This window comes from Podarcis cretensis (genome assembly GCF_951804945.1).
Source record: "Podarcis cretensis genome assembly, chromosome: 6".
Classification (NCBI taxonomy): domain Eukaryota; kingdom Metazoa; phylum Chordata; class Lepidosauria; order Squamata; family Lacertidae; genus Podarcis; species Podarcis cretensis.
The window spans coordinates 21,966,400-21,980,700 of NC_137175.1; the positions used below are offsets into that span (position 1 = coordinate 21,966,400).

The 14,301-nt window shown below is 41.2% G+C and overlaps 1 protein-coding gene across 3 annotated transcripts in view; it reads left to right on the forward strand.

Moving 5' to 3' along the window:
* The window catches only part of SULF2 (sulfatase 2), a 280,685-nt gene that overhangs the window by 193,805 nt on the left and 72,579 nt on the right, over positions 1–14,301 (forward strand). For all 3 annotated transcript variants that reach the window (XM_079979106.1, XM_079979105.1, XM_079979107.1), the window contains one exon: positions 4,333–4,578. In XM_079979106.1, coding sequence (XP_079835232.1) covers positions 4,404–4,578 — 175 coding nt within the window. In that variant the 5' untranslated portion in view covers positions 4,333–4,403. The remainder of the gene's footprint in view (positions 1–4,332; positions 4,579–14,301) is intronic.

Consider the following 14,301-nt stretch of genomic DNA (forward strand, 5'->3'; position numbering starts at 1 on the left):
CTCTCCTTGTTCACGGTAGTTATGAGTTATGCAGCTCCTAGTTCACTGTTGCAATTCAGTTTTGCTATTGCTGCTGCAGGTGTAAGAAAACTTGGTCATAATTTCTCAGACCAATAGCTTTGTCACAGCTTCAGAACCCTTTTAATCAAGGCTTATCAGTGCAAAAGGAATCTGTAGCAAAGATGTGCAGATATATTTACTTAGAAATGACCTACCAAGAAAAGGTGAGAGCTTGTTGTTATTGCTTTATGAACATAATGCTAACTTAATTTCACAAAGCAAAGATTGCTGTGCTAGGGTTTTCCCCCCTTCTGCTCGGCCACTTCTGGTCTTCAGAAAAAAACAGATTCCCGTTGTGTCACTTTTAATTGATTCCCATTGTATTAGATCTTGTTGTCAGCCTTTATAAAGGCAGTGTACAAGGAATTTTGTCAAAAATTGACTCATTGATTCCTTGAACTGATGAAATAATTGGAACTTGATATGCCCAGTGCAGCTTCTTTATAATTTTACCTTCCATTATAATAAGAAAAATCCTCTAGGTCAGATGACTACGAATTATAATTATCGCATTCGCCTAAGTCTTAAAGCATGAGAACTTCTAAAAGTAATAAGTGAACCTCCATAAGAATGAATTTGCTTTGGATCATATCCAAGCTGTTTTTTATTTATAGAACAGCTTGTATTCCCCATTTCTGCTCCAGAAAGGAGTTGCTGGTTATATACAACCACAAAAATAAAAACAGGAGCAACTCATCATTAGAACCATCAGCAAAACAAAGCAAGACTAAAAGCAGCATCAAAACGCCCAAAAGGCATCAAGAGCACAGAAAGCCAGAGCTAACAATAGATAAGATTAAGCAACAGCAGGATCAAAAGGTTGTTTAAGAAGAAATGTCTTCAAAGGCTGGCAGAACAGCAAATAGAAACAAAGTCAACCTAACTTCTTGAGGAATAGAGTTCTACCTATGGGGCGCTGCCACAGAAAAAGCCCCCTTGCACACTGCCACCAATTTAGCCCTAGAGGGCAGTGGCATGCGTGAGATCCATCTAGTTCAGCTTTTGGCTTTCAAGTATCTGGAGTTACTTGGGATTGAGCCTGCGGCCTTCTGCACACAAAGTTTATGCTCTTCCACTGAGCTACAATTTCTCCCAAAGCTTGAAAGCAAGGTGCAGATATTATTGCTTGTCTCTATAACCTGTTGCCAGAATTTGGCTATCAAGGCTATTGGTAGATTTATCGTCCATGAAGCTGTGTGGTCCCCATTTAAAGCTATCTACGCTAGTGATTCAGTAAGTCTTCCAGTTTTTATGCATGATTGCTAGGGCTTGCACCATCATCTGTGTGCTCACCCTAAAGCAACTTGATCCTTTCTGCTGTGATTCAGTGCACCCTCTGCTCCAGGAATATGTGTGCAAAACTATAATACACAGGAGTTCTTAAAACGTTTAATTCCTCAGTCTATTATAGAAGGATCCTGTCTATTATTAGATTATGTTGGCTATAAGCCATGAGAGAGCAGTTAGCTTGCCCTTTCTGGTTGGTAATGCTTCACCACCACAGCCAAAACAGGACTTTGTATCTGAACACTAGCCTGGTAGCCATAGGCAAAAAGGAATGGCTTTCAAAGAGGGTTAGACAAACCCATGCAGGAAAAGGCTATGATCTACATCCATTGGAGGCAGTTTGCCTCTGAATGCCGGTTGCTGGGAATCACAAGTGGGAAGACTGTTGCTGTTCTCAGGTCTGGCTTGTGGGCTTCCCAGAAGAGGCATCTGGTTGGCCACTGTGAGAACAGGATGCTGGACTAGGTGGACCATTGACCTGATCCAACAGTCTCTTCTTATGTTCTTAATCCCATGCATGCATAGGAGCAGATGGAGGAAAGAGGGATGAAGGCTCCATCCCTCCTCTCTGCTCACCATGGCAACCAAGCAAATAAGCCCTCTCCTCTGCACCAGCACAGAAATGCAGTGGACTGCTGCAATAAGGATGCAGTTCCCTATCCCATCTTCTGCCCCCACATCCCTGCCAGCTAGTATTTTTTGATATCCTAGCAACCTTTGTGGGCTTACTTAAAAGGCTGTGGGATAGTGATAGGATAGGGTCAAATCAGCACATGCACACACCCAGTCTGGACCCTTGCAATTGTTCTATGACACCTTCCTTTAATTTGGACTGCCCTGCTTTTTATCTGGCCCTAAACTCATCTCTGTTTCTCATGTCTCATCCAGGAACTGGGTTACTAAAGGAAATGGGAAAGGACGGATCCATCAGGATTTCGTGCAGGAAGTGAAACCCTGCCTTTCCATTCTTTGCAGCAACTTCTCTCATACATATGTCTCAGCCAAGCTGGTGCTTGATAGTAAAAAGCAACCACCATGTATATACACATTCGTATATTGATGGGGGACAATATGTATCAGAGTTCTTAATTGTAGCCCAAAATTAGTATTGTGGCTTGGAGGCAAAACAATGGTTTCCAGTTTCTACTATAATGCATTTGGAAGAGGTAGAATGGAGCGTTTCCTGTTCCATTAAGGCTGCTGTGGTTTTTACTCCTGCATCCTGAAATGCTTTCTATTTGCATATGATTATAAGCCCGTAGATTCTCCTTGATTGACCTTATAGGGCAGGGGTATAAAAACCCAACCAAGCTGAGCAGGTGAATTCCCCACCCATCATCAGCCTTCCGGCTGCTTCTGTAATTTTTAGGAGTGCCACTTGATTAAACAAACCTTAGCATGAGTTTAAGCAACTATTTTATTTCCTTGGATTGGTTTCCATATTAGGAACAAATAATAATAATAAAGAGTTCAGAAATAAAGCATCCTTTGAAGCTCTGGGTTAAAATGCAATGCAAAAAGACTGAAGGGGAGAGAAACAGAATGTAGGGCACAACCTTACACTGAATCAGATAACAGGTCCATCAAGCTCAGTACTGTCTATTCTGCATTGACTGGCAGCAGCAGTTCTTTTGGGGTGTTTCCAAGCCCACCCTGGATATGCTAGGGACATGGGACCTTCTACATAAAAGAGAGGGTAGTGGGGAGAGAAAGATAATAGGATACTTGTTGGGCCAGGAAAGAACAAAGGGCATAAAGGTGAGACTGAGCTGCAGACAAGTATAGTAAAGGGTGAAAAGAATGGGGGGAAAGAAGCAGCTGCCATGGGGTGCATAGAGAAAAGGTGGATAACTAGGAAATGTGGCGGCAGAGAGGCCTGGGGGAACTGAGAGTGTGTAGAAAGAGAGTACGTACACATTATGGAGTGGAATGGAATTAAGAATCTCTGAGAAAAAGTATAACAAGCATGCTTCTTTGCACAGTAAATAACTGTCTTTGGCAGTTAGTGTGTGTGTGTGTTTGGTTTGTTTTGAGCATGAAACCTCTGCGTTTTGTCTCCTCCTTTCAAAATGGACCAATTGCCCTGTGAAAACAACCCAGATCTTGGGTGACATAGCATGAAACATCCGCCCACAGAATTGTTCAGAATTGTGTTTGCAATGCTTTCCTAAATAATTTGTATTTTCCGGGACACATGGAAACAAATCTAGTTGTGGAATAAGTAGGCACGCTTTCATTCCACCATGGTGAAGTTGAGCATGAGGCTGGTGTTCCCTGTAAAGTCACGGGATTAACTTAAAAGTATTAAAGTATAGACAATTTTATAACATACTGATGTGGGAAATAAGAGACTTGGCTGTTGTGTAAACCACGAGGGTCTTAATTCTTGCTCTGGACTAACACTGTTATAAACCCCATTCAACATTTCAGGTTATTTTTCTGCTTCTTAGACATGACTAAATGTGTGGATCTGTTCTTATATTTAAAAAAAATTGTGTTGTGTGTGTGTACATGGATGTGTAGAAAAAAAAATACTGAAGGCATTTTTTTTGTTTTAACTGGTGAACTCTGTGTTGTGTTTGCTGTGTACTGCACAGTTGTTCCATTACAATGATCAGCTAAAGCATGAAGGGGAGATGCATGCCTTCAAAATAGAGGACATTCTAGAGGGCACGTGCTGGGAAATTACTGTAGACAATTACTTTTTCATGGGTGTCCACTGCCTTTTTACAGAAAGCTCTTTTCCTACCACTTGATCAATGTTAATTGGCCCTGCGTTCTAGCAGATACAAGTGGTGTGGTTAGGGTGCAGATGGTGTGGGGTTATTTATAGGCCTTTTAAAGTTTTCATCCTTAAAAGAGGAACTAACTCTTAATGTGTTGTTGGGTTTTTTTTGCATTAGAAACAATGATTTATATATTCTGTTGAGACTTTCACCACATCCATACTCACCTGCTTTCTCTCTCTTTTTGTCCTGCTCTTAGATCTGCCTTTGAAGAAGAAATAGACAACACCCCCTCACCTTTATTTGCATGTTCTTCAAAATTGGTGCAATATGGCACAGTGTAGCATCGCCGTGGGATTATTAGCAATGACTCTCTTATCCTTGCTGGGTGACAGTTCAGCTTTCTTGCTAAATCAGCGTCTGAAGGGAAGGTTTCAAAGGGACCGCAGGAATATCCGTCCAAACATCATCCTTGTCCTCACTGATGATCAGGATGTAGAACTTGGTAAGAGCCAGAGAGGTTTGATTAACAGTAATTGATGCACATGCAATGGGTTTCACTTTTGCCTACATCGGTGCAGAATTTCATCTACAGTAGATCCATACCTGAGCTATAACAGCCAAACTTCCAACCTATGAATAAACTATTGTGAAAAGGGTCCGAGTACAAAGGATCATCAAACAGTTCCTAATCCTTTTTTTTTTTGTAAGAAAACTGCCAATATCGACAATTAAATAAAAGTCCTTTGCTTTATTATTCATTAGTAACCAGGTGTTCTGGAGTTGTTTAAGCTGAAAGTCAGGTACACCTGACATTGCACGTGATGTGTATATTCACTTTGTGCATGCTTTGTTCAATTTCAGATACGGGTAATTCACAAATATGCAGGGTTATGTCCCAGGGGTCCACATACATATGCAAAAATGCACAAAGCCAGGAACATCTGGAGCTGGGCCCACTGCTTACCTGGCTTTGGGAACGCAGTTCAAAGCCTCTGGCAGGGTCCTAGAGCCCTCCCACCTCCTCCCCAAAGTCCTGTAAGCATATGTTAAATAAGCATAAGATGTGAGTTACCTGTATCCAACACTCTTAACTACTACACCATGCTCTCACTATCCAGTGTTTGCCATCATGGGATATAAGTTTCGTAAAGATAAGGGTGGAGTCTACTACTGATGCAATTCCATTGTCTACAATCAGAGTAGGGCTGTGTGCAGTGTGTCTTTGCTGAGTCAGCTGATGCACTGTATGGAACCATGGAGAAGGAAGGATAAGCTGCAGTTGTCCTTTTGATGGTCAAAACTGAGTTAATTATGTCTCTCTTACAGATAATAACATGGAATCATATCACACAACAAACACACAAACCCCAGCCCCGCACACAAATAAAGGGATAAATCGGAAGTAGTAGAATGAAGAGAAAATATTTTTAAAAAATTATATTAATTAAAAGGTGACCTCAAGGCTCTTCTGCCTTAATTTTGCTGTGTTCATTTTATCATTCTAAAAATCATTTAATTTTTGTTTCCTAATTTTACAAAGGGAGGAGAATTAAAAAGAACTGAAGACAATAAAATAATAAAGTAAAATCAGTAATCTGTAAGGAATACTATTAATAACACACACACAAACACACACAGTCACCAGTACATATACCTGAAATTAAACATGCAAGTTAAGCTTTCCAGATGTCTAGATAGGTAACCACACAAAACCTGATAACTATATGAAATATATATTTCAAATGTAGCCAGGGCGGTCTGGTTCTCAGACCATTGCATAATGGATGGTAGTATAAGTCTCTTAGCAACCATAAGGACTTGCAAAACCCACTTTTGTTGTCTGGCTGATAATCCATATACAATAGAAATATAATTTAAAAGTACATGAACACCTGCAAATATCAACCATTTCAGCAATACAAGATTGATTTAAAACAAAAACAAAAAAGCCACTTCTTGTCTTTTGCACACCAGATTTGTTATTGCTCATGAAATACTGAATTCAAGACTTCACCTTAATTTCTGATGCTGATGGCCCATTTCACAAGTGGAAGGTGTAACTGTTGATAACAAACAAGGCTTTTGATCTTGCAATAACAATTTGGAGCGGTGGTTAAAGTGATTGGGATTTTCTTTCCTAAACTGATATTTGGGAAATGGTGTAAGTAACTGAGATTAGAGGGGGGAAATGGTTTAATATCAGGTCATTCCATATTAGATAGAGAGCTACTTTGTTCCAGTTAAGTTCATCATAGACTATTTCACAAATGATGACTACATGGAGGGAGCAAACAGCAATATGCGGACAGTTGATTGCTCTGGTGTCCCATGCATTCAGCTGATGCATTCAGCACACAGTGATGGCAAGGGGATGCCTTGGGCAGTGACCCATGGCTTGAAAGGTTACAACTATGCCCTTATTTTGAACTATGAAATGTTGGAATTGGTACACATGATTTAAAAAGTGGCTGCTAGCTTGAACATATATTTTGTAGCTGACAGTGCAGTTTTCCACATGCCCATTGGATGTCTAGGACTAGGTATACAGTCATATCTCGGGTTATAGACGCTTCAGGTTGCGTACCGCCAAAACCCAGAAGTACCAGAATGGGTTACTTCCGGATTTTGGTGGTCACGCATGTGCAGAAACGCCGAATTGCAACCCGCGCATGCGCAGATGCGCTGCTGTGGGTTGCGGATGCTGTGGCTTGCGAACGTGCATCCCGCATGGATCACATTTGCAGCCCAAGCGGCCACTGTACTTGTACAGTATAGGACTGCAGCACAGCCTGCAAGTGTTGGGAGATTTCATTGCTGTTCATTTTATGCTGTTGCAGCCTCTAATGGATAAGAAATACATATCCTGCTGGTGAGCATGTTCTTCTGTTGTTTTTTTTAAGGGCATTAAAATAGAATTTCCATGTTGCGCAACATATTTTCGTGGAAGAGAAATCCAAAGAAGCAACACTCAGCTCCTGCAGCTATAGGCATTAACAAAGGAAACATCATTTTTATAATGCTCCTCATTTTTTTCATTTTTTTAAAAATCACAAATGACATCTAGATGTATTTTTAAATTTGTAAATTGACTAGAGCATCTCTACTGCAGTTGGGCGTGGAAGAATTGCATCATGGTTTAAATTGAGCAAGGTTAGGAAAGGTTTTTATCTCACCGTTTTGGTGAGAATGTGGTGTGTTTTAGAGCTAGACAGACCCGTTTCAATAATGCATATTCCAAAAAGCTGTGCACATTATCTCAGTCTCCTGTGACTAAAATCCAGAGGGTGGTCCTTAAAAATTTATCACGATCTGTTTTATGCCAGCCTGCTTGTCTCTGATGCAATTGTCAAAGTCCTCTGGGCAGTGTACTTCCTTTCTCCAGATGATCTGTTGTCTCTCGCCAATTTCAAGCACAATGGCCCATGTGTCCACACACATTAAGATCTGGCCAGAGAGAATGCATTTCGTGGAGCCAGGGGGTGGTCTTCCTCAGGCCTCATTAGACGATCCATGAGACCACATATTAGCTTGAAATAAGATTTTTCCTTAAATCTTGCCTAAAGCTTTAGGCAAATGTGTCCAACTAGATCAGTCAGAATGGACGCACTGAGTTAAAGTGTTGTGATAGATGCAATGTGCCCGTTGCAGTTTGTATCTCTTATCAAGTGGAAGTGAACTTGGTTTTTGGAAGAGCTTGTTCATGCTTTGCTGCAGTGATAGGAATTATGAGACATTAATGGAGCACATTCGGAGGGCCATGTGGTATGCAGGTGGGGCACAAATTTAACAAGTGAGTATGTGCAATATTGGAAAATATTGAGGACTTCAGTGCTCTTAAAATGTTAAGAGTAGGGGACGTAATCTGGTGAACCGGGTTCGCTTCCCCACTCCTCCACATGCAGCTGCTGGGTGACCTTGGGCTAGTCACACTTCTTGAAGTCTCTCAGCCCCACTCACCTCACAGAGTGTTTGTTGTGGGGGAGGAAGGGAAAGGAGAATGTGAGCCGCTTTGAGACTCCTTAGGGTAGTGATAAAGCGGGATATCAAATCCAAAGTCCTCTTCTTCTTCTCCTGAAATGCAGAAATCCAGACACTTGAGAGAAATTTGCATTGTTATGTGTGAATATAAGGGAACTTGTACACTTTCAGTGCAAACTTCAGTGGCTACTAGCCATGATGGCTATGTTCTACCTCCACTGTCAGAGGCAGTTTATCTCTGGACAGCAGTTGTTGGGAAATGTAGGTGGGCAGAGTGCTGCTACAATCATCGTCCTGCTTGTGGGCTTCCCATAGGCATTTGGTTGGTCACTGTGAGAGGAGGATACTGGACTAAATGGGACATTAGCCTGATCTAGCAGAACTCTTCTTATGTACTGAAATCCTAAACACATTTACTAGGAAACAAGCCCCACTGAACTAGGTGGGACGTAATTATAAGTAAGCATGCTTATAATTGTACTGATATTGATGTCTACGAGCTTTGCATGACAAAATACAAAGGAAAAGCTGAAAAAATGTGCAGAAATATCAGAATTAGAAAGGCTATCAAGCAATATAATTCACACCAATTATTATTTTTTTATTTTGTTGTGCTTTCAAACTGTCTTCAGTTATTGGTTTCATTCCCCAGTTGTTCTGGAGATGAGGACACACACAGTTCTTTCCTAATGATATTTTTATTTATTTGAACTATTTAAAGACCAACATTCCCCCAAAACCAAGAACGGGGTTGCTTACAACGATAATAAAATGCTATTATCATATTGAAACAATTCTTAAAACCAACAAATAAAATAAAATAGAATGCACAGGAGTGAGAAATAGTTACTTGAAAATAAGACCCATTCATTTAGGTGGGACTTTCTTCCAAATAAGCATTATTGGCCATGCAGGTTTAATCTAAGTCTGCTTTCCCTGAATGCAACTTGCTGGCTTTTTGTCTACATGTCCATATCAGTAAAGAACAATAGGCACCTGTCTCCTTTTTTTGGGGGGGGGAGCCTTTTAAATAGTTGGAGATTGATATCAAATTCCTTTTAATCTTTCCTCATATTGCATGCTTTAAAGCTTGGTTGGCCTCCAATTTGCTATACCCTTGTTAAATTAAGGCTACTAAAGAGACCAATTTCTCCAGCAGTGGCCAGTTCCCATGCTATTATTACTTCCTATGGGCCAAAGTAGACATTAAATTGGAGACACTTGAATGATCTCTTGATTTTTGTTTAATAGAAAGCTGCCACTGGAGGCTGCCTGCTTAACCAGACCTTAACCCCTCCCCATCCTCATTTTGTCCTTTCAAAATCGTCTTTCTCAAGCTGCTTGGGCAGGCAGGCAGGCAGGCAAGAGGGTTAAACTGCCCCTAGCTGATGCTTTTCTCTTCTCGATTGCAATCTCAGAGGCTGCTTCTCAGTATGTGTGTATGCTAGTAACAGCCAGGCAGTTGCTATATAATACATTGATCCTTTGATAGTGGAAAAAAGAGGTCTGGTACGCATGAAAATTTATGGATATATGTGATGATAGCCACCTGCATGGTTGAATTTCTAGCATCACAATTTGGCTGTGTTTGGATATAATGCTCAGCCAAACTGTGGCTTACCACAAGGGCACTGGTGGATATGGTAAGTGCTTTGTACTTTCCTGTTCCTTTTAGCTTCACGTGGCAATTAAGACTTGGCTTAGCGTGTGTCAAAAACCCAGATTTCATGGTTAAGTGCTCTCCTCCTGGCTACAGATCGTGGTTAAAGAGGAAAGAGTTCAAGCACCACCACACATTTGGATGACATATTTAGCTGCTACAGCAAGCTTAGCTAAAAGGAACTGTTGTGGCCGGGGGAAGGGGGTGTAGCTTGTTGACGGACTGAACCCCAAGAGTGCTCATTCATGGTACCTCATCATCCTGGAAAAAAAGTGACAAGTGGGGTGTCACGGGGTTCTGTCCTGGGCCTGTTGTTGTGTAATGTCTTTATATAAATGACATGGATGAAGGAATTGAGGGGATGCTCATCAAATCTGCTGGTGGGTGGGTAGCTAATGTTGTAGAAGACAGAAGTGGGCTTCAGGATGACCTTCACAGATTGGAGAATTGGGCCCAAACTAACAACATGAATATCCACAGGGACAAATATAAGGTTCTGCACTTAGACAGAAATAACCAGCTGCACAAATATAAGATGGGGGACACCTGGCTTGCCAGTAGTACATGTGGAAAAGATCCAGGGCTCTTAGTAAACCACAAGCTTAACATGAGTCAATAGTGTGATGCCACAGAAAAAAGAGCTAATGCTCTTCTGTGCTGCATCTACAAAAGTATAGTGTCCAGATCATGGGAAGTGATAGTACTGCTCTGTCAGACCACACCTGGAGTAGTCTAGATGTGTCCAGTTCCAGGTGCCACAATTTAAGGAGGATATTGACAAGCTGGAATGTGTCCAGAGGGGTGCGGCCAAGATGATCAAGGGTCTGGAAACCAAGCCTTATGAGGGAGTTGGGTATGTTTAACCTGGAAAAGAGAGGCTAAAAGGGATCAAGCTTGTTTAGTCCTGCTCTGGAGGGTAGGACTCAAACCAATGGATTCAACTTACAAGACGATAGAATCCAACTAAGCACCAGGGAGAACTTTCTGGTGGTAAGAGCTGTTTAACAGTAGAACGAACTCTCTTGGAAGGTGGTGGACACTCCTTCCTTGGAGGTTTTTAAGCAGAGGTTTTGTTGAGATTCTTGCATTGCAGATGGTTGGACTAGATGACCCTTGGGAACTCTACAGTTCTATTATTCTATGAACAGGGAGGCCAAGCAGGTTCGTGTGGTCCTGGTAAGCCATAGTTGGCTTACCATGACATGCAAACTAGGCCTTGGTATGGATCAGATACAGGGTTGTTGTTACTTTAGTATGAAGTAAATTAATGAAGTGGTACAAATGGTTGTACTACTTAATCTACTTGAGAATTAAGTTCACATGAGTTTAATTGCATGCTCCTTCCTACAAAACATTCATTCCACACAAAGCAGTAGTATGTCAGTGAGAATACTATGGTGACATGCTAATTTTTGAACTAAAGGGAATATTTTCTATGGTTGATCCTGCAGTCTGAAGCTGTACAGCCCAGTCACATATTTACTGTACCAATGAAAGCTGGACTGGTGTTAGCTTGTTAGCTTGCATGATTACTTCACTTAATAGCTTTGGCTACTGGTGGCTAGAGTGTTCTTTATCCTGTAGATCCCTGATCAGCAACTTGTCCTGCTGGTGGGATATTTTCAATGAAAGATGAGCCAGACCTGCACAGCCACCCACCACGGTTACAAAGCCAGAGCCACCATAACCTCCATAGGTTGATTTCCCTTCAGTCTTAGGAGTTACCAGTTGATGTTAAAAAAGGACAAGTTAACACTGGAGCAAGTTGTCTATAATCTTATTCAGCAGCTCAATATGTGGTATGAAAGATTAATGTTTGGTCTTAATGTGGAGCAAGAAATGGCAGTACCTGTTTTAGAAGCATTTTTTTTAAAAAAAACCTGGATGACAATATATTTACAGAAAAGTTTCATTTAGAAAGTATTTATGACAAGATATTTAATTACAGTTTCAGAGGCTGAGCTGACTTTGCCACCCGCAGTTACCACTTCCCAAATTTTACTCACTTGGAGCATTTGGATTTAATTCTAGCTCTTCGGTAATTGAAGTTGTCAGACTTGGCATTAATGGTGTGATTTCTGACAATGTGATACTAGCTGGTGAAAATTTCAATATTGCTTCTGCAAAGGGTTGCTAAATTAGCATTGCAACTTTTTGTAAAGCAGCCCATCTCTGTTGAGAGCTGTAACACACAACCATTTTTTTTCTTATTATAGTGCTGGACAACTTCACATTTTGCTTCTCTCTCTCCCCCCCCCCCACTTTAGCTCAGTTGGTAGAGCATGAGACTCTTCATCTCAGGGTCAAGGGTTCGAGCCCCACATTGGGCAAAAAGATTCAACGCATTCAGTTGAGATTCCTGCATTTCGGGGGGTTGGACGAGAAGACCCTCAGAATCCCTTCCAACTCTACAATTCTATGATTTAACTATGATTCTATGAAATATTAAAACATTATTTTAGTAAGTGATTGTGCAGGAACACTGCATGGCAATATATTTTGCAATGTTACGGAGCAGTTTTCCTTTATTTGATGTGCGTGTTTCCCCCAGTCATTTCTGCAGATCCCTTGTAATGTGCGAAATGCTTTAGTGTCATCATAAGTCCAGTCTGATGAAGCAGGCCATTAATGTTCTCATGTTACATTTTTGGAGAGGGAGAGACTGAGAGAACTTGATTTGCCCAAGGCTGTCCTAGGAGTCTCTTGCTGAACTCAAATTGAACTTTAGTCTCCCAGGCCCAAATCCAGGCAGTACTGTCTATTGGACCATACTTGATGAGAAAACTGACAAGCTCCTTGTATGTTAGTCCAGGAGAATAAAGAGCTCCTGTGTTGAATTATCATACTGATTGGTTGGTGCTGTTGCAAAGCATGTCTTTGATACTGACAGCATGTGGCATCATTGTGTGGAAACATAGCAGCTGAATCATATAACCATAGAATTGTAGAGTTGGAAGGGACTGCAAGGTTCGTCTAATCCAACCCCATGCTATGAAGGAATCTCAACCGAATGTGCTGAACATTTTCTGTGGCCGCACCATACCATTGAAATAGGTGTTGGCTTATTGTAGTGTTTATCATCTTGGGATTCTTAACTTTCTTTTTACAGCAAAACCAAACCAAGTTTCTTGCCCGCAGGAGTGGTGCTCAGCAGAATTTTGCTGTGGATACTGGCTGGAGGCTTCAGTGCCTTAACTCTTGCCTTTTTCTGGGACTTGCAATTGCAGAATAAGCTATACAAATCTGTGTAATGTGCATCATGTAGAATTCCAGTTGCAGGATACAGCGCAGCATGTTTTTCAAGTAAGCACCAAACATACATAAACATGGATGTATTGTTGGTGCAGAAAACTACAAAATTAACCTCTTTGTGGGCAGGAACGTATTGTGCTTTCTCTTTTCAGAAGAACTGAAAGGAAGCAAATATCCAGTGTTGATTCACCCATAAGGAGCCAAGATACACTGGTCTCCTCTGTATATGTCAAACAAAAAAATTCCAAGAGTTCGGAATTCTTAGAAAGACTTTATCTCTGGGTCAACTAAAAATGTCTGATCTTACGCCATGCCCTTTCAACATGAGTTTGCAAACATAAACAGGGCTTAGTTATTTGCAATGGAGACCACCTTCTGAAGAGGATGCTCACATTTTCAAAGCAGCAGCATTACTAAGTAACATCAGAACCGAATTGGTGACAGCCTGGAAGCTTTTCCTACTCCAGAGGCAGCTGTTTTGCTTAGATTACAACAACCGATTAACACCCAACCAATGTCCTACAAAAGGAAGGAATCCGATTTCTTCCGCCTCTCCAAAGTTTGTGTTGGGAGGCAGTACGAAGTGAATTTTTGTTGGATGGCTTGGCGCTGTTGTAAAATATTTAAAGCTGGCCTATTTAAGATTGCACGGAAGGGGTACCCTGGATTTTTACCTTCCACTCATCTGTCACTTCACATCAGCTCTCAAGCTGTGGAAGTAGATTAGATCATATGTTTCTGTATTAAAGACTGTTGATATATAGGGCCTTGTCATTACAGTGGTTTTATTAAAGGAGGTTAGTGTCCCCAAGGGGGGAGTTAACATGTAGTGTTATTTCTGCACAGATGCCTCTGCCATTTAAAGGGGTTGTTTAAAATTGCGTTTTAATAGCAGAATGACAAAACAGTGATTCGACCTGGGTTTTGAGGGGAGGGAGAGAGGGTTCGCTTCACAAGATGGAGAGAAAAAAGCTGGTATCTGTGTCTTCCAAACTCTGTTCCGAGTTACATTTGGTCCACAAATGGCCATGCATTAAAAAAAAAAAAAAAAGGTGGTGAAGAGCGTTAACATTAGAGGAAAGAAGTAGGATGTGCAACAAAATGTTGCAGTGCATCCCCACACCCTAAAAGGAGTGCACCTGCTTGGGGCTCCAGAGAGCTTTGTCATGCTCTTCTGGCCTCATTTTTTTTTTGGGGGGGGTGCGCAGTGTCATCTTCTATAATGACTTCCCATGTTGTGAGATATAGCATTAGAGGGCTGGATGCCCAAATCTGAGCATTTATAGTTATCAGGGAGGATGGAGATGGAGTTATAGAGAGTGGGCAAAAGAAAAC